Source organism: Cheilinus undulatus, linkage group 2 (genome assembly GCF_018320785.1).
Source record: "Cheilinus undulatus linkage group 2, ASM1832078v1, whole genome shotgun sequence".
Lineage (NCBI taxonomy): Eukaryota > Metazoa > Chordata > Actinopteri > Labriformes > Labridae > Cheilinus > Cheilinus undulatus.
In genome coordinates this window covers 5,357,834-5,382,780 of record NC_054866.1, presented here as the reverse complement: position 1 = coordinate 5,382,780, position 24,947 = coordinate 5,357,834, and the positions used below count along the sequence as shown (strand labels likewise).

The following is a 24,947-nucleotide window of genomic DNA, read 5'->3' as shown; positions in this document are numbered from 1 at the left end:
AAATGGTGGCTAATTGGTCCCTGTTCATTTGCATTTCCAGCAGCTTCACAGCACATTTATACAGGGGTAGTTAGCCATCAACTAAGTGGATGGATATTGTGTGCTGGAAAGTGAGTTCTAGTATCAGGTTCTTACTGAAGATGTTTTGTTAATTCCTAGTATGGACACATGTACTAGAGTGCAGTCTGAATGCTCAAAATGGATGTTAATACACAGCATAAACAACCTCTTAGTATTGTGAACAACTGCAGAATTATGTGTGTGAATTTCATATTTTGTTCTCCATACTTGCGGTAAATGTCTGACTGTTGTGCCATGGAGCAAAAGGCCGACTCCTGTTCAATTGTTTGTTTCACATTCAGAAAGAGACTTTCATTTTCTTTGATAAGTGCATGTCTGTCACCCCTTCAACGAGCAAAAGACGAGTCATCTTTAGGTGACCCTGACCTGGTTAAAGGGGTGAGGAAATATGGAGCAGTGTAGCGAAGTCAATGTGAAGGTAAAATGGGACCATACAGTGGCACGCAGACATGTTTTGGTACTGTGGTGCTAGACAATACTCTAAACTATAGAGTATACTATATTTATATGAAGTTATATAAAATGCGCACATGCTAAAAATGCATTGGTTATTTGTCAGAAGCAGCATGATTAAGTTCATTCCTTTCTATAGGGAGCTGGGTAGTCTGGGGATTGTCTTTGATGAGGGTTAGGGTTAGTTGTTTTTATACATTTTCTGTTTTTATCCTCCCACCAGCAGAGGGAGCAGAAGCAAAACAGGCACCTGTGTTTCATCTAAAGCAAAATAATAAAACCTGTGCAGAACTGGATCCCTGAGTCACCTTAGGCCAAGGTCAGACATCACAATTTCAGTACGGTTATAGCCCAACGATCAAGGGCAAGTCTTCCGTGCCTTACAACCTCCTGATGGAAAGTCTAGCATTTTTGTATGTGCAAAAAGTCATGAGTGTAAACAAACCAAGTGGCAAATTGCAAGTGGAATTATGAAGTTGCAAGATGAACTATGAGACAGAGGGAAAAAATGTTGAGCTCCAACAAGGGTGATCTATGGAAAAAGAAAAGTGCTGACAAGAAATAGCAGCCAACTTTATGCATGCTTGTGAGTTGACATGGCCTACCATTCTTCCATCCAGTATCATCACTTCATGCGTCATGATTGGCCAAAAACAATCCTGTAGTCTGAAATGTCCATAGATTATGTCACAGTGGGATTTTATGGCTCTGAGATTGCCCAATTCGACAAAAAGATTGTGGCGTCTGACCTCGGCATTAGAAAGCCCAGTTGTGAGTTGTAGCAAAGTGGCAGGAAATCAAATTCTGCTTTCAGCATTAATCAACCAAACACTCCTACAGTATGTCAGACCTGGACCTGGCAGTAAACATGTGAGTTGAAGTTCAGGCCGGCATGGCAGTAGTTCAGTTGACAGTTATCAACAAAAAATTGAATAAGAAAAAATAAAATAAATTCAACCAATCAAAAGTAATTGGTTTATTTTCTGGTTAGAATTAGAACAAGTTCAAATAAATTATGGCATAAAATGTTTTAAAAACCCTCATTGGAGGTGGATTAGCTAGAGGAGTTTTGCCGTTTTGTGCTGTTCTTCAGCTGACATCATGGCAGTTTTTGAATGGCATTAAAGTGTGTTCCCATTGGTCGGTTTTGCTCAGGTCCAAGTGTGACATAAACTTGTAAATCAGTGACTTGGGGTTTCAAACTGAGAATTGTAGCAGGTCTTAAGAGACTGTTTATGGCTGTAACAAGATTTGCATTGAACCCTTTCCTGTAAAATCCACATAGTCCGTGCCCACAGTGGCTCACGCCGTGTTTGTTCTCCAACTGACAGAGGGCTGCCGTGAGCAGCTGGAGAAGAGAGATTACAATATCACAGAAGAGCTGTGAGTTTACGTGGGAATTTCAAGATCATACAATGAAATTAAACACATAAACAGAAGACTACCTTTCAGAGGTTGGTTTGCCGTTCACGCTGATATTTTGTTTTTACTTCTGACACGGGTGAGTACATTAGGAAATGTAAAGGTTAATATTTTCTTCAATGTGGTTTTTCAACTTTAAGATTTACTTCTCTCTTAATGGTGTTGTGACTTGTGGCTAGTGCCACCAATTGTGACGTAATGTTGATGATTGACAATCTGGGGTCCGTTCATCCGGACCAGAGACAGTGGACGCACTTTCTTGGACCGTCACCTGTGCCGGGTTTTGACTGCATGCCTCACCTTCCATCGTAGGTAGCTAGCCTATTATAATTAAATTCGCTTAATGAGTTTACTGTAATTTGTTTGATAATGTGATTTAGATAAATAACCTATACTTGTTGTCCCTCTGACATGTTTACTCTGGGCTCGGCTAAGTCCCAGTAAGATTTTTTGTAGATGACGTGCTGTGAAATACGATCTGGCATTTGGTCTGGCATCCATTTTATTCTGAAATTTAACTGAATATTGGAATTTGGCTCTGACGAAACTTCTTGTCTCACTCAGTGTTCTCCATGTTAGACTGATGTGCATCTAGCAATCCTGTGGTGGACGCAATGTCATGGACTAAGGGTGATTTCATATCTACGTCATTTGTTCCAGACTTTTGGACTTTTCAGTTTGAACTTAACCTAAATGACCGGTATGAAACCTTCACAGGTTCATGGTCCGGACCAAAAAGCCAGACCTTAGTCCGACCAAAAGAGGTGGTTAAGTTCATGCCCAGTGTAAAAGCATTATTTTAAAAGGTTTGGACCTCCGTATCAATGACAAGAAATAGAAAGGTGCAGGAATGAGTCCTAAAAAAGTGAGCTAGCATTTTACCAAAACCTTTTTTTAAGTTTATTGTATGACAGTTTTTATGAACCACTAGGCCACATTTCAGTCATAAAAAACAGCTCAGAGTTGATAAAATTAAGCTATAAAATCATGAAAAATGAGGCAGCAAACTCTGCTGGTGTTGGCGTGTCCATTTAATGAGCTTAAGCCACATCCACTCACGAGAAATATGGGCCTTTCAACTTTAAGAAAACCATACTGATCAGGGAGTAACCACCTGACTGAGTCAAAGCAGAGAGACACAGGTTAGGGATTAAATTTACTATTTTCTGGCACAAACGTCTCTGTTAAGACACTTTTAGTGACAAGTTCCATGAACCTTTATTGGATACAGATCTTGTTTTCAGCAATGATCCAAAAAAACTGCAGAAAAACAACATAGCCTTATTGAGTTTAGACTTTCCAGTTTGAACTGAACCTAAATGGCAGGTATGAAACCTCCCCTGTAACATGGTCTGGACCGAAAAGCTAGACCCTGGTCTGACCTAAAGAAGTAGTTTTGGTTGTGACCAAACTGATCCACAGTCCAGTTCAGTGCCTTGTGAGGCTATCGTTCAGTTTTTGCCTACAAAATTGCAACATCACTGCACCACTCTATTATGGCATGAGAGCCACAAAAAGGAAATCCAATACCAAAACAAATGAGCATGTGGAGGCCTACAGGGAGAAGAGAAGACCAGATGTCTTAAAAAACAGAAAATGTTCAGAACTTTACCGCATGTATGTTGAGCAGAGCATAGTGGTTCTTCAGGCACATGCCAAGGTTTAGTGCACCTTTAATCTAATCGCAATTGCAAACGCAATGTCAGGCTGTGCATAAAAAAGGCTGCAATTGTTTTTGCAGTAAGTAGTACTTTAGGTTTGCACTCATGCCACTATTGCACTTTGTAGAAGGTTTTTTTTCCTTTTTAAGTAAATACAAATGTATTTTAAAGCAGTGCTGTAAAAACTAAAGGTTTTGTTATTTTTGCCACCTAATATTTGTATGTTTTGAGTTGAGAAATACAAACTGCAAAGTTATCATTATTCTGTAAAGACAGACCTGAAAGGGAGCGACTTGCACCAGAGTGCGCGGCACGTACAGATCACTGTGCAGACGGAGTATGTGGAATTAGAAGTCATGGTTTCAGTTCATGTAGTCAGACAAGCTACAAGACAAGTCATAGATGGCAGTAACAAAACTCCCAGTCCAGTTGGTAGTGATGCGCGTAACTTTCAGCTAAAAAATGTTAGAGAACTAATAATAAAGTAGACACAACAAAACAAGGAGAGTAATGTAAACAGGTCCAAATGACACGGCAGCACAAGTAGATCCACTTGAGTCCATAGACCAGTTTTACAGAGAAACCTGTAGCCTGGTTTTTCATCAGAAACATGTAAAACCTGCTGAATAATACTAGACATCATCCCTTATTTTGTCTTATAGCTAGTGGTCGTGGACTGGCATACGCAACTTTGTGTCAAAGTGTGACTTCCATAAACCCTTTCACCCCTTACACAACTACATTATGGAGTTTGGCCTATAAATGAAGCTGAAAGCATGTTTAGTCTCTCCAAAATTACGTATTTGTTATAATGAGTCGGAGCACATAGTAAAAAGGCTCCAAAATAAGCAATAAAAAGTCAGAGACTTTCTAAGAATACTCCAAAGAAGAACAAAAATAAACCCGGATAGTTAACCCCAGACTCTGTATGGAGTGTTTGGTTCCACTAGCAGAAGAAGCAGATTTTGATAACAGAGGCTTTGCACGCTGTAACAAAAGGGCCGCCATGTTCGGTGAGAGTGATCCAGGCCAGTGCACGTTTCACACCTCTCACATCTCAAGCATGATTTAAAATAGACATTTACATGTTGTATTACTTAGCCACTAGTAAGATAAAACAGTCCACTGATAACAGCATCTTCTCTGAGCGTGTAGTTGTCTAACATATATACAAACGTACAGACATACTCTGCATTTGGCTCATGCCTTTGGTGTCCCTTTGTTGTCGGCTTTGGCTCCTGTTAGTCCGTTTTCTGTGTTGTCGTTCCCTGAGGAGCTCACCAGGCACTCTTTACTGTGGGGGCAAAGAAACCAGAGGTTATTACGGAGCAAGGAAAGAACATAAGTACATAACAATGAAAATATACCGTTGCAAGGGAAGTATTTGAACCCTTTGGGATTTCTTGGATTTCTGCATAAATTGGTCATAAAATGTGTTCTGATCTTTATCTAAGTCTCAGCAACTGACAAACACAGTCTGCTTAAACTAATACTGCCCAACAAATGATATGCTTTCATGTTTTTATTGAACAAACCATGTAAACACTGCAGGGTTGAAAAAGTATGTGAACCCCTAGGCTAATGACTTCTCCATAAGCTAATTGGAGCCAGGAGTCAGCCAACCTGGAGTCCAATCAATGTGATGAGATTGCATGTGTTGGTTAAAGCTGCCCTGCCCTATAAAAAACACACGCCAGTTTTGGGTTTGCTGTTCCCAAGACGCATTGCCTGATGTGAACCATGCCTGGCACAAAAGAGCTCTCAGAAGACCTACGATCAAGAATTGTTGACATGCATGAAGCTGGAAAGGGTTACAAAAGTATCTCTAAAAGTCTTGATGTTCATGTGTCCACGGTAAGACAGACTGTCTACAAATGGAGAAAGTTCAGCACTGTTGCTACTCTCCCTAGGCGTGGTTGTCCTGTAAAGATGACTGCAAGAACACAGCGCAGAATGCTCAATGAGGTGAAGAAGAATCCTAGAGTGTCAGCTAAAGACTTACAGAAATCTCTGGCACATGCTGACATTTGTGTTGACAAATCTACAATAAGTAAAACATTAAACAAGAATGGAGTTCATGGGAGGACACCACGGAGGAAGCCACTGCTGTCCAAAAAAAAAACATTGCTGCATGTTTGAAGTTTGCAAAAGAGCACCTGGATGTTCCACAGCACTACTGGCAAAATATTCTGTGGACAGATGAAACCAAAATTGAGTTGTTTGGAAGGAACACACAACACTATGTGTGGAGAAAAAAAGGCACAGCACACCAACATCAAAACCTCATCCCAACTGTGAAATATGGTGGAGGGGCCATCATGGTTTGGGGCTGCTTTGCTGCCTCAGGGCCTGGACGGATTGCTGTCATTGACAGAAAAATGAATTCCCAATTTTATCAAGACATTTTGCAGGAAAACTTAAGACCATCTGTCCATCAGCTGAAGCTCAACAGAGGATGGGTGATGCAACAGGACAACGACCCAAAGCATAGAAGTAAATCAACAACAGAATGGCTTCAACAGAAGAAAATACGCCTTCTGGAGTGGCCCAGTCAGAGTCCTGACCTGAACTCGATTGAGATGCTGTGGCATGACCTCAAGAGAGCGATGCACACCAGACATTAGAATAATATTGCTGAACTGAAACAGTTTTGTAAAGAGGAATGGTCCAAAATTCCTCCTGACCGTTGTGCAGGTCTGATCTGCAACTACAGGAAACGTTTGGTTGAGGTTATTGCTGCCAAAGGAGGGTCAACCAGTTTTTAGCCTACGGGTTCACATACTTTTTCCACCCTGCACTGAGAATGTTTACATGTTTTGTTCAATAAAAACATGAAAACATATCATTTTTGTGCAGTATTAGTTTAAGCAGACTGTGTTTGTCTATTGTTGTGACTTAGATGAAGATCAGAACACATTTGATGACCAATTTATGCAGAAATCCAAGAAATCCCAAAGGGTTCACATACTTTTTCTTGCAACTGTATATATTCACCATCCAATGTGTTAGGTATGAATATCTACAGTGCTTAACAAATTTATTAGACCACCACCCAAAGTAAGGTTTATGCCACAGCTGCATCATGAAGCACTTTAATGTGGACTCTCTCAGTGAGCTCTCCACCTTTTACCATTTTGAACAGGAATGAGGAATTTCAAACTGAATTCACCTTTTTATACCCAAATCTGAGCCGGCTCACTGGGCTTCTCTGAGAAGTCAGAAATTAATCAAGCATAACATTCAAGCACTGAAACTTCTTTTTCTGTTCAGGAATGTAGGTAAATAACTAATTTGACATATTAATCAAGAAATATTAATGTGCTTTACTATTTTACAGTTTTTTGTAAATCAGTAAATTTGAAAATTCATGGATAACAATAATAATTATATTTTAGCATTAAAAATATCATTTGGGTTAAAGAGCTTCTATATATTGGTGTATTAATCATTGCAGAAACATAAAAATTGATTTTGGTAATTACCAATGCTGTTAATTTAGGGCAGCTGTGGCATAAACCTTACTTTGGTGGTGGTCTAATAAATTTGTCAAGCACTGTTTATATATATATATATATATATATATATATATATATATATATATATATATATATTTTTATATATACATACACAAGTGTTGTATTCAAGGCTGCACTATCTGAGACAAAGACTTGCCCAAGGGTGGTCGAGACCATTATAATCAATAAAAAAACATGACAAGGTTGAACAGTTGAAGAGCATTCTCTTTTTAATTTTAGTTTTCTTTTTTAAAAAAATTGACAGATAAAAACAAGGCGTCTGCAACTCTTTCAAAGCACAACATGCAAAAATCTTAAATCTTAACAAATTTGTTCAACTAACTTCTTGTAGAAAATAAAACATTGTATGTATTTAAAAGCCAGTGAAAAGTCTGGATTTATTTAAATATCTGAAAATGAGATGTTTATCTAGATTTTTCAGGTGAATGAGGCCTAGTCTAAGTGTTCAGAGGTATTTCTGGCTAGGAATAAGATGGACTGATATCTGAGTTTTTGTAGGTGTAGCTATTTGTTGCTTTAGTAAGTGCTTCTCCTTATTATGACATTAATGAAGTCAAAGAATAGCAGATCAGTGCTGGTCTCGACCGGTCTTGATGGAAAATCCCAAATACTGTCAGTCCGGGACCAAGAAAAGATTGAGTAAAAATGCTCTCAAGTCTGAGACAAGACCAAGACACTGTGAATACTGGATTCCTTGCTTCAAATGTGTACTTTTTTCCTGTTCATCACCAAATATCAGCCTTTTTTAAAAATATTTGGCATTAAAAGAAATTGTATGCCCCCCCCCCCCCGATTTCCTGTATGGGCACTCACATCAATTCCATAAATTTTAATACAAAATTTCGGTAAAAGAAAAAATCAAAGTGTTGGCCATTTTCAAGGCTTTAATAATAAGCCTCAAGGAAATTAAATTTGCACCTGGAAAATATTTTTTTTTTATTTTTTTTTACATTACAAACAGCATTTAAAAAAAAAAAACTAAACTAGGATTTATAGGGTAAAAAAAAACTAACATTTGATATCTATGATCTTGATTTACAAATTCAAGCACTAGAAAGGAATTCCTTTTTAATGTATATTATTTTTTATTGCAATGTATGTATTAGTCCATTATTGGTCATGAACACGCTGAGTGTAACAATTTATTAAATCTAACAATTAAATAAAAAAAAAAAAAAAGCAACAATGTTTCTCATTAAAGACTTATAGTTCCTTTCACGGAAGTGTGCATGTCTTTCAGTGAACTGTGCATCTATTATATAAAAAATATTCCCTTATTTGTGTTTTTTACATTTCAAACATCAGAGTTATAAACTCACACTGGCATTCAAAGGTTTAAATTTTCCCAAAATAAAAAATATTACATACTTATGATCAGGTCTGATCTAGAATAAAAAATGCAAAGAAAAAAAAATAAATAAATAAATAAAAAAAAAATTTTTGTGTGTGTTATTTTATTGTTATTTATGTAAGCTACATTTTGGTCATGAACACCCTCAGTGTGACTGTAGTTTTTTGTGTTCTGTTTCGTACCCGTGACTTCTACTCACTTTTTCTCGTCATCCTTCAACAGGAAGTGAACAACCAGGGCCTTAATCACCATGACAAGGATGACTAAGCCAATGACGCCTCCCAGAACTGAAACAATGATGACTGTTAAGGTGTTGTCGACTTCCTTCACTAAAGGAAGGGAGAGAGGGACAGAGAAGGTAAAACAGGAAGTCAAAGAAAACACGTCATGAATCATGAATCCCCTGTAGGTTTCTCTCAGAGACTTTCCTGAGAACACATTTCAGAAAATTCTTATTTTGGTGAATGAAGCCCCGTGACGACCATAAATGCCACCCGTTACATACTTTGGTCCACCACTATGAGAGTGAAGATGGCGCTGTGGTTGCGGTTTTTCTCCTTTGGATTCCTGGCGAAACAGATGTACTCTCCCTCGTCTTCAAAGGTGATGTTATAAAGCAGGATGGAGATGTTGTTTGAGGAGCCCACAAACTCAACACGCCTGTGGTAGACACTGACCCTGGGCTCCACACCCTCAATGGGAATCACAGCTTCACACAACTACACACAACACAAACAAGTTAGTGGTTAGATACTGAGAAAGGAAGTTGGATGAAGCAATTCTAACCACCAGGTCAGTGTCTGCAGCGGCAGTTAACATGCGCTGTACCTTCTGCATGGTTCCGTTGTCGTTATAGTGCCAGTTGAAGTAGAGGTTTTTGATGCCAATGCAGGAGGAGTAGGTGCAGGGCAGCAGGACTGTGGATCCGTTCATCGCCTCAATCGAGGACACTTTACCTGTCGAAACCTCCAGTCCACCAACGCTCCAAACACCTGGAGTGAGTAGAGAAGGGAAATGGACTTGAGCTTGTATAGCACTTTTACACCACTGATCACAGCTACTCATTCACACCCTTTTACTCCACAGTCTACAGTATATTCATACACTGATGGTAGAGGTTGCTAGGGAGAATTTGCCATCAGTATTAGCTGTACATATCCACACACCACCAACAAAGTGGTGGGAGTAAACTGGTGCCTTCGTCACATCGACATGTGACTGCAGGAGCTGGAGATTGAACCCACAACCTTCCAGTTGTGAGATGAAGTGGCCTCATAAGAAGAGACTGGCTGGACTGATGGGTAGAAAGAAAACTACTGTCCTGCTTGGATCACTTCCATGTTGGGCATGTAGTGAAATCCATTCAGTTCAGCAGGATTTCTAAAGGGGGAGGTCTCCCCCGTGTCTACCAACTACCCATCCTTGTTTACCAACTTTCCCCGCCTAAAGGAGCAGACTGGGAGGAGCCTAAAGTGACACCATCTTATTAAATACAGATCTCAGGAGAGATCACACCTTAAAGTTGGAAATATCTGATCGGCTGTTTCTGGATAAGAGCCATCACACTGGCTACGTGGGTGTCAGAACCCAAGACTGAGTTCTTGTTTTAGTTCTCCTCTGTTTGCCTTTTGTCTTTGTCTTAGAGTCTTCTCTTTGCTTTTCCTTATGTCTTCTTCTTAAGTTATCTAAATAACTTTTCTTAAGACTTCTCTGTGAAACACATGTTTTCTTTTCCCTTTGTTTCTTACAAGTTTTGAGCCCAGTCCATGCTGGACTCATTAACATACAATTTTTTTTTTATACTTTCACGCAATTTTGACAATCATAGCGGACTGAAATAGTTTTGATATCTTTTTATCAAGTCTTGCACGCCCAGACTTCATCGCTGTAATCCTTCCAATAACTCAAAATGATGTCGGCTGTCCTGAGATTTTCTTTTTTTTTTTTATAGTTAATTGGACGATTAAGAACTGTTTTTTTTTTTTTGTTGTTGTTGTTTGTTTGTTTTTTGGAACGAGATGAGTCCATCAGAATTTGTGGAAAGGCTAACCTGACCCGCCAGATGAAATTTGTTTCACACATCCACCTTGAAAACCTCTGATAGATGGTGTTTGGAAAAGGACAGAGCCTTTGAAAAAAAAAAAACAAACAAACTTGGAGGTGTGATTGGACAATATTTCTGTCTCACATTTTTTATGGGCCAATCGGAACATGTGACGTCGTAGTTGCTACCGAAGAATAAACTCCACAGAGAACAGCATAACGTGAACCATGGCAACTATACTTGTGTCAGTGCCCAACTTTTGTCATTTTTGAAAGAAAAAAAAAACAACGCTGTTCTCTGTTTTCTTTTAATGAAGAAATGTCATCAATTCTGATAAAACTGGTGCTTTAGCAGCATCCATGCTAATATCTTCAGCCATAGATGCGCCTCCTGTTACTGCTTGCTTACATCACGACTCTGCTGTGCTGAAAAGTACTGCCCCTTGTTGTTGATTGTTCCTCTACCTAGGCCCAAATGGTTCAGATGGGAGCTTTGCAAGATGGATTCGCCAGTGAGAAACACGGAAACGGGCGTATCCATCTGCTTTGCAAGGTTATGGAAAGGCCACATCTTGCCGTGTTCATCAGACTGTCTTTGTCATCATAGAGACCCACTTTGGCGCCGTTGCAGAACCCACCAGCTCAGCCGATCAAAGTCTGACCCAGCTGTTACCAGCGGTAGCTGCAGGCTTTCAGCACCTCACCTAGACAGTTCATCTCCTCATCCTCCTTCTACAGCAAACAGTACAATTTTGATCAAACATATCCCAGGTTGACAATGTCTCCTTTAGTTCCATGAAAACAATTAATTCAGATCTATTTTTTCAAATTAACATTCCTAATTCTATACTGTTTACCTCATTATCTTTTCTTTCTTTTATTTAGGCTTACTTTTATCAAATCATCCACTCTCCATCAAACAAGATCAGCATCATCTCTTATTATCACATTGGGTCATTTCCTGTTTCATTCACTCACATTTTATTCATATTAGCTACGTGATATACTAGTATACATCTTAATGTAATTTGTAATAAATCTTCAGAACATCAGTCGTTGGCCAGAAATCATTTTTAAGTCAGGAAGTGAAGTCGCTGTCACGAGGATTCACGACTTAAGACATGAGATTGAGTCATAATTAGTTTTATAAATTAAATAAAATTGTAATTAATTTATCTTTACATTATTCAAATTGAACCTGATCAATTTGAAATTCCGGTGCCCCTGTTACTATTACCACTTATTCAATGTTTATTTAAATATTTATTTTATATTGCTTTGTATTATTACAGGCAGCTTTTGTAATTCTATGATAAACAACATTAAATGTTTTACTACAATCAGCGTATAAAAAGAGACACAAAACTGCAGACATTTCCCTCCCAGTTTATCTGCCGAGCCTGTATCAGACACCACTACTGCAGCCATAGGTAGACCACAAGAGGAGATCTTTAAAACCATTGTTATTGGCAAAAGTTGGAAAGCCCGTCGTGGTGTGCTCAAAACAGGATGGATCGTTACACCTCTTTACTACCCAGTACAACACTTTTTAACTGATGAGTACCCAGAAGGCCCGGTTGTAACTGCTCGAGTACACATGAATGCCAGACCAATTAAAGCAGAGGAGGGAACAAATACGGTACATTTGTGTTCACAGGGACCAAATATAATCAGATTTTAGGGTCAAGTGTACTAAGACCGGTTCTGTAAAATGAAACAAATTTTAAAAGAAGATAAAGCCCAGAAAGTAAAAATTTACTGTGCTGTACAGAACAAAAGCCACATATTACAGATATAATAACAGGTCAGTTAGTCAAGCCTGCACTGCATTGATACATTTTTTTAGTTTAACAATGAGGGATCATTAAATAACAGTTCTGAGCAGGCATGCTGGGTTGGTGGAGGATTATTGTTAAAGATGAGTAATGGCATTACAAACTTAAGGAGCTTACCAACTGTGAGCATAGCTCATGAAACGACAGCTTCCTGCCCTCCACATACTCCATACTTATAATCAAAGGTGATTTACTGCAGCAGAAGACTTCTTCACCATGGCACACCATGTTCATATCAATATAAAATAAATGGTTAAAAAGACTTGGGCTCAGATAGTGCTCAAAAAACAGTGGGTTACACTTACATTACAGCTGGACTGCATCAGAACAACAAAACACAATCAAGCATGCAAATAAAAAAATAAATGCACCAGTTATGGACCTTAATTAACTGTTATCAATGCATTAACTCTGACAGCCCCTGTAAATACACATTTTCAGTGTATTTTTAACAGGCTCCTAAATTTCATAAAAACAAGTTAGAAAATGAGTAGGTGGACCTCAGGAGTCTTAATGTGGAGTATTCACTCCACATTAGTGTTAATTTAGGCAGTTATTTAAGATTTAGTCTTAGTATTTACATTTACAAATATATCGTTTGTTTAAGTGACATGAACCATTATTAACCTTTAAACTGTTAGTCTTGTTTGAGTCAACAAAAACTCGAAAACCTGTTAGTCCAGTTCTAGACACTTAAAAATAGTACTTTTAGATTTTTGAAATTATTTTAACTTTGCTATTTTAACCAGGTGTGTTGTGAAATTAATATAAATGTGAATCCCATGCACTATCAATACTTTAGCTACTTTAAAATATACTTAAGAAAATACTGATATACCTGGAACCCCCTTGGCCAGTCTCTAAGTGTGTACAACTACAGAGGAGGAAATTAGCCACTGGAATTTTCTTTTTTTTTCCCGACTTTTGATATCCAACTTTTTTCCAGTTCTGGAAAAAGTCAGAATTTTGATCTTAAAAAATGAGGCAATTTTTAAAACCCAGAATAAATGGATCAAGAATCTGATTTTAATCTTGGTATTCTGACTTTTCAGTTAAGTCAAAATTCCTTATTTCTCAGAATTCTAGCTTCAATTCACAATTTTTCCGCTGAATTCGGGCTTTTACGTTGAATCAAAATTCCCTTTTATCCTCAGAGGTGAAACTTTTAAGTTAAGTCAAAATTCTATTTTTTTTTCTCAGAATACTGATTTTTTAGTGAGTCTAAATTCTTTTTCCTTTTTTGAATTCTGACTCCAAAGTTAAGTCAAAATTCACTTTTTTCTCTTTGAATTCTGAATTTAAGTTAAGTCAAAATTCACTATTTTTCCCTGTTAATTGTGACTTAAGTCAGGGGTTTGGTGACTTTAAGTGAGGTTTTGGTGCAAGAGAGGGAGAGAGAGACAGAGAGGGGAGGGGGTTGGGAGAGTGAGCGAGAAGGAAGGAAGCAGCAGGCACTGTTTTGAATCATCGATCACCCATCTACATGACTTAGATTGATGTGAAAATGTGCAGAAAATCACATTGAAAAATATTGCATAAAAGAAGTTGCTCACCTGCCTTTACTTGCATATGAACTTAAGTGACATCCCATTCTTAATCCATAGAGTTTAATATGACGTGGGTCCACCCTTTGCAGCTACAACAGCTTCAACTCTTCTGGGAAGGCTTTCCACAAGCTTCAGGAGTGTGTTTATGGGAATTTTTGACCATTCTTTCAGAAGCACATTTGTGAGGTCACACACTGATGTTGGACGAGAAGGCCTGGCTCTCAGTCTCCACTCTAATTCATCCCAAAGGTGTCCTGGGTTGAGGTAAGGACTCTGTGCAGGCCAGTCAAATTGATCCACACCAAACTCTCTCATCCGTGTCTTTATGGACCTTGTTTTGTGCTCTGGTGCACAGTCATGTTGGAACAGGAAGGGGCCATCCCTAAACTGTTCCCACAAAGTTGGGAGCATGGAATTGTCCACAATCTCTTGGTATGCTGAAGCATTCAGAGTTCCTTTCACTGGAACTAAGGGGCCAAGCCCAGCTCCTGAAAAACAAGCCCACACCATAATCCCCCCTCCACCAAACTTTACACTTGGCACAATGCAGTCAGACAAGTACTGTTCTCCTGGCAACTGCCAAACCCAGACTCATGCATCAGATTGCCAGATGGAGAAGCACAGTTTGTCACTCCATAGAACACGTCTCCACTGCTCTAGAGTCCAGTGGCAGCGTGCTTTACACCACTGTATCTGACGCTTTGCATTGCCCTTGGTGATGTATGGCTTGGATGCAGCTGCTCGGCCATGAAAACCTATTCCATGAAGCTCTCTATACACTGTTCTTGAGCTAATCTGAAGGCCACATGAAGTTTGGAGGTCTGTAGCGACTGACTCTGCAGAAAGTTTCGACATCTGCACAGTATACGCCTCAGCATCTGCTGACCCTGCTCCGTCATTTTACATGTCCTACTACTTCGTGGCTGAGTTGCTGTCGTTCCCAATCGCTTCTACTATGTTATAATACCACTGACAGTTGACCGTGGAATATTTAGGAGCCAGGAAATTTCATGACTGGACTTGTTGCACAGGTGGCATCCTATCACAGTACCACGCTGGAATTCACTGAGCTCCTGAGAGCGAGCCAGTCTTTCACAAATGTTTGTACAAACAGTCTGCATGCCTAGCTGCTTGATTTTATACACCTGTGATTGGAACACCTGATTTTAATTACTCGGATGGGTGAGTGAATACTTTTGGCAATATAGTGTAACAGTTTCTCACTCAGATAGCTTGTAGTAAGTCTGCCATAAATAGTTCTGACATTATGGCTAATAATCAAATCTAAAAAGCAGCACAGACTGTTGTGGCTGGTAAGGGACAGTAGGAAGGAGGGAGTGGGCATGTCTTACCTCCCCTCCCTCCTAGCCTTTATGAACTCTGGGCTTTAGTTACTCTTTATTGAACAGAGTCGTCAACAGAGCTCAACAGTGGCCACCCACTTTTTTGTCAGCAGTGATTCCATGTGTGAAATTTACTATACATGTGCTTTCAAAAATATAGGTAAATGGAGAAAAAGTTAGCTAGTTTGGCCAGTTACCTTAAAAATGATAAGATTTTGATTGTGATCCAGCAAAAAAGACAAAAAAACAAACAAACAAACAAACAAAAAAAATCACATCGCCCACCCTTACCAAACACTAAGTTGTGTGTCGTACGCACATTTGATAAATGCTGTTTTCACCTGCTCTGGTCCTGCTGCTGCTTCAACAAGTTAAGTTTAATTTCCCTTCAGGTTCAAGGTCAGTATCAAGCCTTCATGAAAAGCCATTATACAAGTTCTGTGGAAAGACACTGACCTCATCTTTTATTCTGTTTCCTGTAAATCTGTCCCCTCTTTCAGAGCCAAACACGGTCCCATTAGATCCGTCTCTCCCCCACATCCTCATCTCGCTCTGTATGGTCCTGTTGTTAATAATGACTGTGGTTATTGAGATCTTTGGGGGTTTGTGGAAAACATGTTAATAAGCACAAAATGTCTGTAGAGTTCTGAGAAGTTTAAGGGGGTGTAACACCAAAGCCTGAGTATTTGACCACTGGTGGTGAAAGTACGTGTAAAGCATGTGAACTGTGATGCAGTTCTCCAGGGGCAATGATGTGCATTATCTATGGTTTGATGACTTTTAGTCGTATGGTCACGATTTGTTTTTAATCTGCAGTTTGACTTATTTTCATCCATTACTTAGAAAAGAACTGTATTTCAAATTTAAGTCTATGCATGCTGTTTAGGAGTATTTTTATGCCCCAAGCCAAGCAATATGTCATCTGTAAGTCTGTGCATGTGTTCATCCACCCCCACTGTCCTTGTAAACACAATAGCTAAAGGCAGCTTTGAGGGATTTCCTTTAAACCTGCTGGCACAAGGATGAACTCATTTGATTTTGGAAGGCAAGGGTCATTGGGCCTTATGTTTATCTCTACTTTTAAGATTTATAAGAATCACACTACCACAGAAACCACCCAGCTCTTTCTTGATCCACCTCCACTGTCTGGTGATGTCCCAAAACACATCTTCAAGCCTGAGTACAGTGTGCTTAAATCCGCATTCATCTACAGAAGACGATTAGGGCCAATCACAAACTTTTTTAGGTTCATGTTTTTTCTAACCTGACTCTAGACACATCCATCTGGTGAACCGCACATAGACAGTGTTTGGGAAAGGGCAGAGCCTTTGAAACAAGACTCAGAGGGTGATTGGATGAATGTTCTGTCTGTCAAATCTTTATGGTCCAATCAGAGCAACAAAACACGTGACATAGCTGCTACCGAGCTGAGCCCCTACCACTGAGGAGTACATAAACTCCATAACAAAACTGCATAACATGAACCATGGTGACTGTAGACATGTTAGTACAGGACTCTTGTTGTTTTTGAAAAGAAAACAACTCACTGCTGTTCTTTGTTCTTCTTTAAACAAAGAAATGTCATCAAGGTCTGATAAAACTGGCGCTTTAGCAGCATCCACGCTAATGTCTTCTGCCATAATTGCACCGGCCTCTTGTTGCTGCTTGCTTACGCCATGACTCTGCCTCATCGCTGATTGGTCCTGACACTTTTAACTGGGCCCAAACGGTTCAGATGAGAGCTTTGCAAGATGGATTCACCAGTGAGAAACAGGTGAACAGGCGGATCAATCTGCTTTGCAAGGTTAATAAATCTGAGGTTAAAGCAAAAACCTGAGACCTGAATCCTGAGATTAAATTCAGATTTCTGAAATTGAAAAAAAAACAAAAAACCCTGTTTACTCTCACAGTGTCTTTAATTTCCCATAAGTCATTGGGCCTGGTCGGCGGGTTGTGTTGTTTTTTTTGCACTGACAGCTGCTGTGATTCTCAGATTGTACCTCCGATGTCTCTCACACTCTTCAGGCCTATTTTTAAACCCTCTTCTCTGCGCTGACCTGCTCAGGATCACATTGCACTTGGACATGATGCAAGCAATGTGAGACTACATACTTATCTGAGTGTTATTCAAGGACTACATCGACAGAGGAATTTCCCACCGACTGCTTTGCAGATTTGTAATAGCAAAACAATAAAGCCCTTGAATCCCTGGGGCCCATTCAGGAAGTTAGCACAGGGGGTTGGACCCTCAGTAATCAGCTGAGATGGCTCTCTTTAAAGCTTGGATGAATCACTTTCTGTCTTCAAATTTGGCACTCTAATTCTACAGTGGACCATTTTAAGGTAGTGTGCTTAATTGTTCTGGAAGTGCGACAAGAACAAAATAAATATCAGTTAATAAAACCCATTTAAGAGCATTGGTTTTCAAATGGTGGGCCAGGACCCAAAAGTGGGCCACGAAGCCATTATTGGTGGGTCATGGATGTGTGCCAGGAAGAAATCTATGATGTGCTTTTATTTTTAAGGTCATGTATTAATCACTTTGTTACATCATGTTTTATTCCACCTAAGTGGTGCTGGGTCATCGTGTTCTTAGGCCAAAACACTTTTAATTTGAAACGATAAAATCCAACATTAAAAAAACAAACTGTTCCCCAAATATTGTTCAAAAGTAGGAAAGAAAATCATGGAATAACAGTCCTTTGGCCCAGGCAATTCAAATTAAACTAAGGAATCAGAAAAACAGGAAAGCATTAAATTTACTGTTTAACATTTTTGATGTTTTCCAAAAGCAATCAATCAGTGTAAAACATTTTTTAAATATTTCTGTCAACTTCTTTTTGTATTCTGATCAAAGTACAAAACACTGGGGCTCTAGCATTATTTTTCCCCTATATGTGTCACCAGCTGTAGACAGAGGGGTCTAGCTGCAGACGTTACGACGTATTTCCAGTTATAGATTTTATTTTCAAAAAATTAAACTTTATTGAACAAAGTCTGGCAGTTACATACGTAGAATAACCACACAGCAGACAGCTCACGGACCTATGTAAGCTACATTGACTATAGAGCTTGTGCAGCTAACAGGGATACGTAAGCTATGTTGATTATGTAGCTTATGCAGCTAACGGAGATACGCAAGCTATATTGACATCATAGTTTACACAGCCAACGGAGATAGATCAGCTTCATTGACTATACAGCTTGCAGCACAAATGGAGTTATGCAAGCTATGTTTACTACGTAGCTTATGCAGCTAATGGAGATATGCAAGTTATTTTGAGCACAGGTGTTCTGATAAAAAGAATGTTACATCACCAGTGTTCTGTTCTTTGAACTCCTGAACTCCTGAACACAAAATCAAAAAAAGTGAAAGTGGAATTTTTCTTCTTCTTTTTTTTTTTTTTCTTACTTTTGATATCCAACTTTTTTCCAGTTCTGGAAAAAGTCAGATTTTTGATCTGAAAAATAAGGCAATTTTTAAAAGCCAGAATAAAAAGATCAAGAATCTGATTTTAATCTTGGTATTCTGACTTTTCAGTTAAGTCAAAATTCCTTATTTCTCAGAATTCTGGCTTCAAAGTCACAATTTTTCCTCTGAATTTCAACTTTTACGTTGAATCAAAATTCCCTTTTATCCTCAGAGGTGAAACTTTTAAGTTAAGTCAAAATTCTATTTTTTTTTCTCAGAATACTGATTTTTTAGTGAGTCTAAATTCTTTTTCCTTTTTTGAATTCTGACTCCAAAGTTAAGTCAAAATTCACTTTTTTCTCTTTGAATTCTGAATTTAAGTTAAGTCAAAATTCACTATTTTTCCCTGTTAATTGTGACTTAAGTCAGGGGTTTGATGACTTTAAGTGAGGTTTTGGTGCAAGAGAGGGAGAGAGAGACAGAGAGGGGAGGGGGTTGAGCGAGAAGGAAGGAAGGAAGCAGCAGGCACTGTTTTGAATCATTGATCACCCATCTACATGACTTAGATTGATGTGAAAATGTGCAGAAAATCACATTGAAAAATATTGCATAAAAGAAGTTGCTCACCTGCCTTTACTTGCATATATGCTTTACTTGCATGTATGCTGAAGCATTCAGAGTTCCTTTCACTGGAACTAAGAGGCCAAGCCCAGCTCCTGAAAAACAAGCCCACACCATAATCCCCCCTCCACCAAACTTTACACTTGACACAATGCTGTCAGACAAGTACCGTTCTCCTGGCAACTGCCAAACCCAGACTCATGCATCAGATTGCCAGATGGAGAAGCGTGATTGGTCACTCCATAGAACGCGTCTCCACTGCTCTAGAGTCCAGTGGCGGCGTGCTTTACACCACTGCATCCAATGCTTTGCGTTGCCCTTGGTGATGTATGGCTTGGATGCAGCTGCTTGGCCATAGAAACCTATTCCATGAAGCTCTCTACGCACTGTTCTTGAGCTAATCTAAAGGCCACATGAAGTTTGGAGGTCTGTAGCGACTGACTCTGCAGAAAGTTTCGACATCTGCACAGTATACGCCTCAGCATCTGCTGACCCTGCTCCGTCATTTTACATGTCCTACTACTTCGTGGCTGAGTTGCTGTCGTTCCCAATCACTTCCACTTTGTTATAATACCACTGACAGTTGACCGTGGAATATTTAGGAGGCAGGAAATTTCACAACTGGACTTGTTGCACAGGTGGCATCCTATCACAGTACCACGCTGGAATTCACTGAGCTCCTGAGAGCGAGCCAGTCTTTCACAAATGTTTGTACAAACAGTCTGCATGCCTAGCTGCTTGATTTTATACACCTGTGATTGGAACACCTGATTTTAATTACTCGGATGGGTGAGTGAATACTTTTGGCAATATAGTGTAACAGTTTCTCACTCAGATAGCTTGTAGTAAGTCTGCCATAAATAGTTCTGACATTATGGCTAATAATCAAATCTAAAAAGCAGCACAGACTGTTGTGGCTGGTAAGGGACAGTAGGAAGGAGGGAGTGGGCATGTCTTACCTCCCCTCCCTCCTAGCCTTTATGAACTCTGGGCTTTAGTTACTCTTTATTGAACAGAGTCCTCAATAGAGCTCAACAGTGTCCACCCACTTTTTTGTCAGCAGTGATTCCATGTGTGAAATTTACTATACATGTGCTTTCAAAAATATAGGTAAATGGAGAAAAAGTTAGCTAGTTTGGCAAGTTACCTTAAAAATGATAAGATTTTGATTGTGATCCAGCAAAAAGACATCAAAACAAAACAAAACAAAGAAAAGAAAAGAAAAGAAAACAAACAAACAAACAAAAAAAACCCACATCGCCCACCCTTACCAAACACTGAGTTGTGTGTCGTACGCACATTTGATAAACGTCGTTTTCACCTGCTCTGGTCCTGCTGCGGCTTCAACATATAAATATCAACAGAGTTATGGAAGCTATGTTGACTACATAGCTTACGCAGCTAACAGAGATACATAAACTACATTGACTATACAGCTTGCAGAGCTAACAGGGATACACAAGCTATGGTGACTATGTAGCTTATGCAGCTAACGGAGTGACATAAGCTACATTGACTTTACAGCTTGTGGAGCTAACGGAGATACGCAAGCTTTGTTGACTATGTAGTTCCCGCAGGTAAGAGCTAGGTAAGCTACGCTTGCTGCATTAGAATGTTTTCATGGGGGACTAGTTTTTTTCCTGTTATCAGACTGTTTACATGGATTTATTTTACGTTTTGTAGTCAGGTCAGATTTTTAAGTTATAACCTTTGATATCTTGCTTGTTACTTTAACCCTTACATTAACCCTAAACAGAAGTTAAATCTACTTTTATTTCCAAAGTTTCAGCATGTATTTCTATTCTGAAAGTGACGGCGTCTCAGTGGGAGTAGCCATCAGAGATGTGCGGTCTGCAGCCAGACTGTCTTGTCTGCAGGTGTTCTGATAAAAAGAATGTTACATCACCAGTGTTCTGTTCTTTGAACTCCTGAACACAAAATCAAAAAAAGTGAAAAAAAGCAAACTATTCAAGCAAACAAAACAGAAACCCCAAACAAAAAATACTTAATATGAAGAAAGGATAAAATGTATCCCTCCATCCAAAGGGGGGCGCCAAAATCAAAACAAGTTCCTTGGCAGAGCTTCATTCATAACAGTGTCAAAAATATATTCACCTTGTTAAAATGTATAACTAATAAATTGTGCTGCATTGTCAGACTCTAGATCTTGTAGAAATCAGTTTTGCTCTGAATTGATATAAAGATCCTGATCATACTCCTTTTTTTTATTTTTACCAAGCCCTTATTTATTTTCTTCTTTTTGTTCAGTTTTCAAAGAGTACTCTTCAGTCTCCACAGTCCCAGGCCTTTCATCCTGCCATCTAACATTCGTTATTTTTACCTCTCCTCTGCAGTCAGAGCTCGTCTCCTCCACTTTCAGCAACGACACGGGCTATTTGGCTCTGCCTTGTTTTTTTCCTGTTTCTGATTTAGCTCTCTTTTAACAGGCTAGTGCTATTTTTATTTGCACAAACTGGCAGTTTACGTCTCACTTTTTTAATTTCGTTGCTCTGTCTTTCTTTCTTTTCTCTACGCTTCTTTCTTAGGGATGTGAAAACTATGGAGAAAAAGAAAGAATCTGAGGACTGGTCTGTGCAGGTTTGTCTGAGATACTACTAAAAGAAACAACAATAATGATATTTTATTTTTTGTACCTACAGCAGCAGGAGTGTAGTATTTTGAATCGTATTCTTTGATGAGTACAAGAAGAGACATTCAGCATTTTTGAAAGTGATCCAGAGGGAGAAATAATGCAAAGAAAACACAACAGGATACAAGACCATCAGTCTGTGTATTTTTAGACCAACTGAATTTTTAATTGGTAAGGAGAAATACGAAATCAAGGAGCAAGCTGTTCCCAATTACCATTTAAAAGTAGGAAAACAAAACATGGAAACCTGCCCTTTGGTGCTTTCAGGAAGTCCATAATGAAATGGGATGGGGAAAAAAAATCTATTTTGTCTCTTTTATTTTTTCGAAGGAATAAAAAACACTGTTTTCTTTTTTATCTTTCTGGTGTGCTCTGATCAAAAAAGGAAGATCAAAGAACGGAACTCTAGTGATGTAACATTCTTTTCCTTCACAACACCTGCAGCAAGTAATGCATATAGGGGTAAAAGAATGTTACAGTCAGCACCTTTGAAAGTGGTCACTGAGGGAGACACAATGCAAATGAAAACACAACAGGATACAAGATGATCAATTTGTATTTGGACTGTTAATCTGAAATGAGACCCTTTCAGGCAGTTCATATTAAATTGGTAATCCACAAAACGGGGGGAAAAAAGTTTGGGGATATGTTTCTTTTTGGGTTTTTGTTTTCTGAAAAACGAAAAAGTAAAACTTTTTCTTTTGCATCATATTGTTGTTGTGCTTAGATCAGAGACAGGACCTCTACTGATGTAACATTCTTTCTTTTCACAGCACTGGCAGCAAGTGGCACATACAGGAAAAAAAAAATGTCTCTACCTCACTATGGTAATGATGGGGATTATCATGATGATCGATTAAAAAAAGGTAAAAGTAATCATTTCCAAAATTAATAGCATGACTTTATCTAAGGAAACTGGCACTGATAAACGAGAATAAGGCGCCCCCTTTTCTAAATCCAGCTGTCTGTGACATGACAAGCAGTAAACTACTTAAGTTTACTTCTCGGCTTGAGTTGCCATCCTTGGGCTGGTTTCAGAGTGCCGCGACACTCGTGCTTGACAGCTGATTGCAGCCGTAGTGCGCATGTGCATTTTCAGAAAGTGTTGTTTACACGGAAACGGGGGCATTTTGAAAAACTTCCACCCTGGAGCCCGTTTACAAATTGTTCTGTTTTCAGGCACCAAAACGGCGTTCTCGTGTAATCAGACAGCCAAAATGCTACAAAACTTTTGCGTTTTCACCTGAAAATGTTGTTGTGTAAACAGGGCATAAAGGTCTAAGGCCAAGGATGGACTGAATGTCTACAGCTGGGCATACACTGTACGATTTCAAGCCGACCATACGACAGTTGTGGCAGAAAGTCATCTCATACTGTGCGAGTGGATCGCTTATGACGCACAACCATCATGCACAAGCTGTGTGCTCACACTGTACAGCTGAAGTCAGGACAGACTGTGACAGAGACCATTTCCTTTTAAAAAGTCTCACACACTGAGGGTGAAGTGTTTACAGTCATATGTGACCAAAGCTGGTAAAAACTCCTGCAAGTCGTCCGCGGTCATTTTTGAGTTTTTTACACATTATGAAAGCGCAGATTCCAAGCTTTCTACTTGTGTATCACACACCTTAATCTGAGGATATTTCACAAAGCTATGCTCATTTGAATGTTAACTTCTAGTTCCTGTTTGTTCAGAGAAAACCAGGCTCAAAGTTTCAGGACTTCTCCTACCTTCAGTCAGGCCGGGTGATGGGCGTGAACAATAGGGCCACATTTACATAAAGTCCACCCAAACCAAGCTTCTGAATCAACTGGTGACGCTCATCAAAATATTCCCATAGGAAATCCGCCTTCATCAAACTTTCACTGTCGAGTAATCCTGAAGTTTTCCCAAGTCTGTTGATAATTCTTGCTGCTTCTTCATCATCTCTGCTACTTTTCTTCGCTGCAGGTTGCATCTTGAGGCTTGTTGATAAAGGTGATAACTAGGAACAGCTGTAGTTACGTGCCGACGGGGGTTGGAGTTTGAGCCATGTGGTGTTTGTTATTGTCCATCTCAATGGGCAAAACTGGGGACAATGGCAGGCTGAGTGGCAAATTATCACCCAACAGTTTCGCTTTCCCCTCCCCCCAATCTCCCCGCAGAAACTACAAAAAAAAGGCATTTTTTAACGCTTTTAAATATCACATTTGTGTTACTTTTTTCATCAAATGGGTGGTTTAAATGTCGGATTTGCATAAAATGGAAAAAAAAAAGGAAAATGATCATTTTGAAGAAAACAACTTTTATCCATTTTTCTCAACCACCATTATGCCGACTTGCAGGAACTTTATCTGGCTTCGGTCACATATTCTTCCTCTCTGGCTCTCTCTCTCTATCCCACACATATGGCAAGCGGTTTTAACATTTAAAAGTTAAGTTCAACTATCCAGAATTAACATTGTAGATATCTGTAATTCAATTTCGCCTAGTCAAAAAGAACATTTCAGATATCCGCAAATACATTCTGCCTATCCACAATTGTCATTTGTGATATCTACAACGTCATTTTGACTAGGCAAAATTACATCACTTTTGCCATTCATGTGTAAGGGGTTTCTCAGTACAACAGATATGTACAATGTCATATCCACAATGTGGATTACGGATATCTGCAAATGAATTGTAGATATCTGTAATGCCAGTTCAAGATATCTCTAATTACATATTGACTAGGCAGAATTAGAATTACAGATATCTTTAATTTACCTCAATTCTATACAATTCAAGATATCTACATGTCCCTTTTCGGATATCTTAAATTAAGTTTTGACTAGGCGAAATGAAATTGTAGATATCTGTAAATGGAATTATGACTAGTCAAAATGTCAGAATGTATTTGCGGATATCTGAAATGTTCTTCTTGACTAGGCGAAATTGAATTACAGATATCCTGAATTTAAATTCCTCCTATTCAAAATGTAATTACAACTAGTCAGAAAGACTTTTTTG

The 24,947-nt window shown here is 39.0% G+C and overlaps 1 protein-coding gene across 1 annotated transcript in view; it reads right to left on the bottom strand.

Moving 5' to 3' along the window:
* Positions 1–2,982: 2,982 nt before the first annotated feature.
* Positions 2,983–24,947, bottom strand: part of scn4ba (sodium channel, voltage-gated, type IV, beta a) — a 34,681-nt gene continuing 12,716 nt past the window's right edge. Inside the window, exons 2-5 of the mRNA XM_041806146.1 lie at positions 9,333–9,496; positions 9,010–9,223; positions 8,704–8,833; positions 2,983–4,911 (exon numbers count right to left, since the gene is read on the bottom strand). Of these exons, the coding sequence (XP_041662080.1) occupies positions 4,818–4,911; positions 8,704–8,833; positions 9,010–9,223; positions 9,333–9,496 (602 nt within the window). The 3' untranslated portion in view covers positions 2,983–4,817. The remainder of the gene's footprint in view (positions 4,912–8,703; positions 8,834–9,009; positions 9,224–9,332; positions 9,497–24,947) is intronic.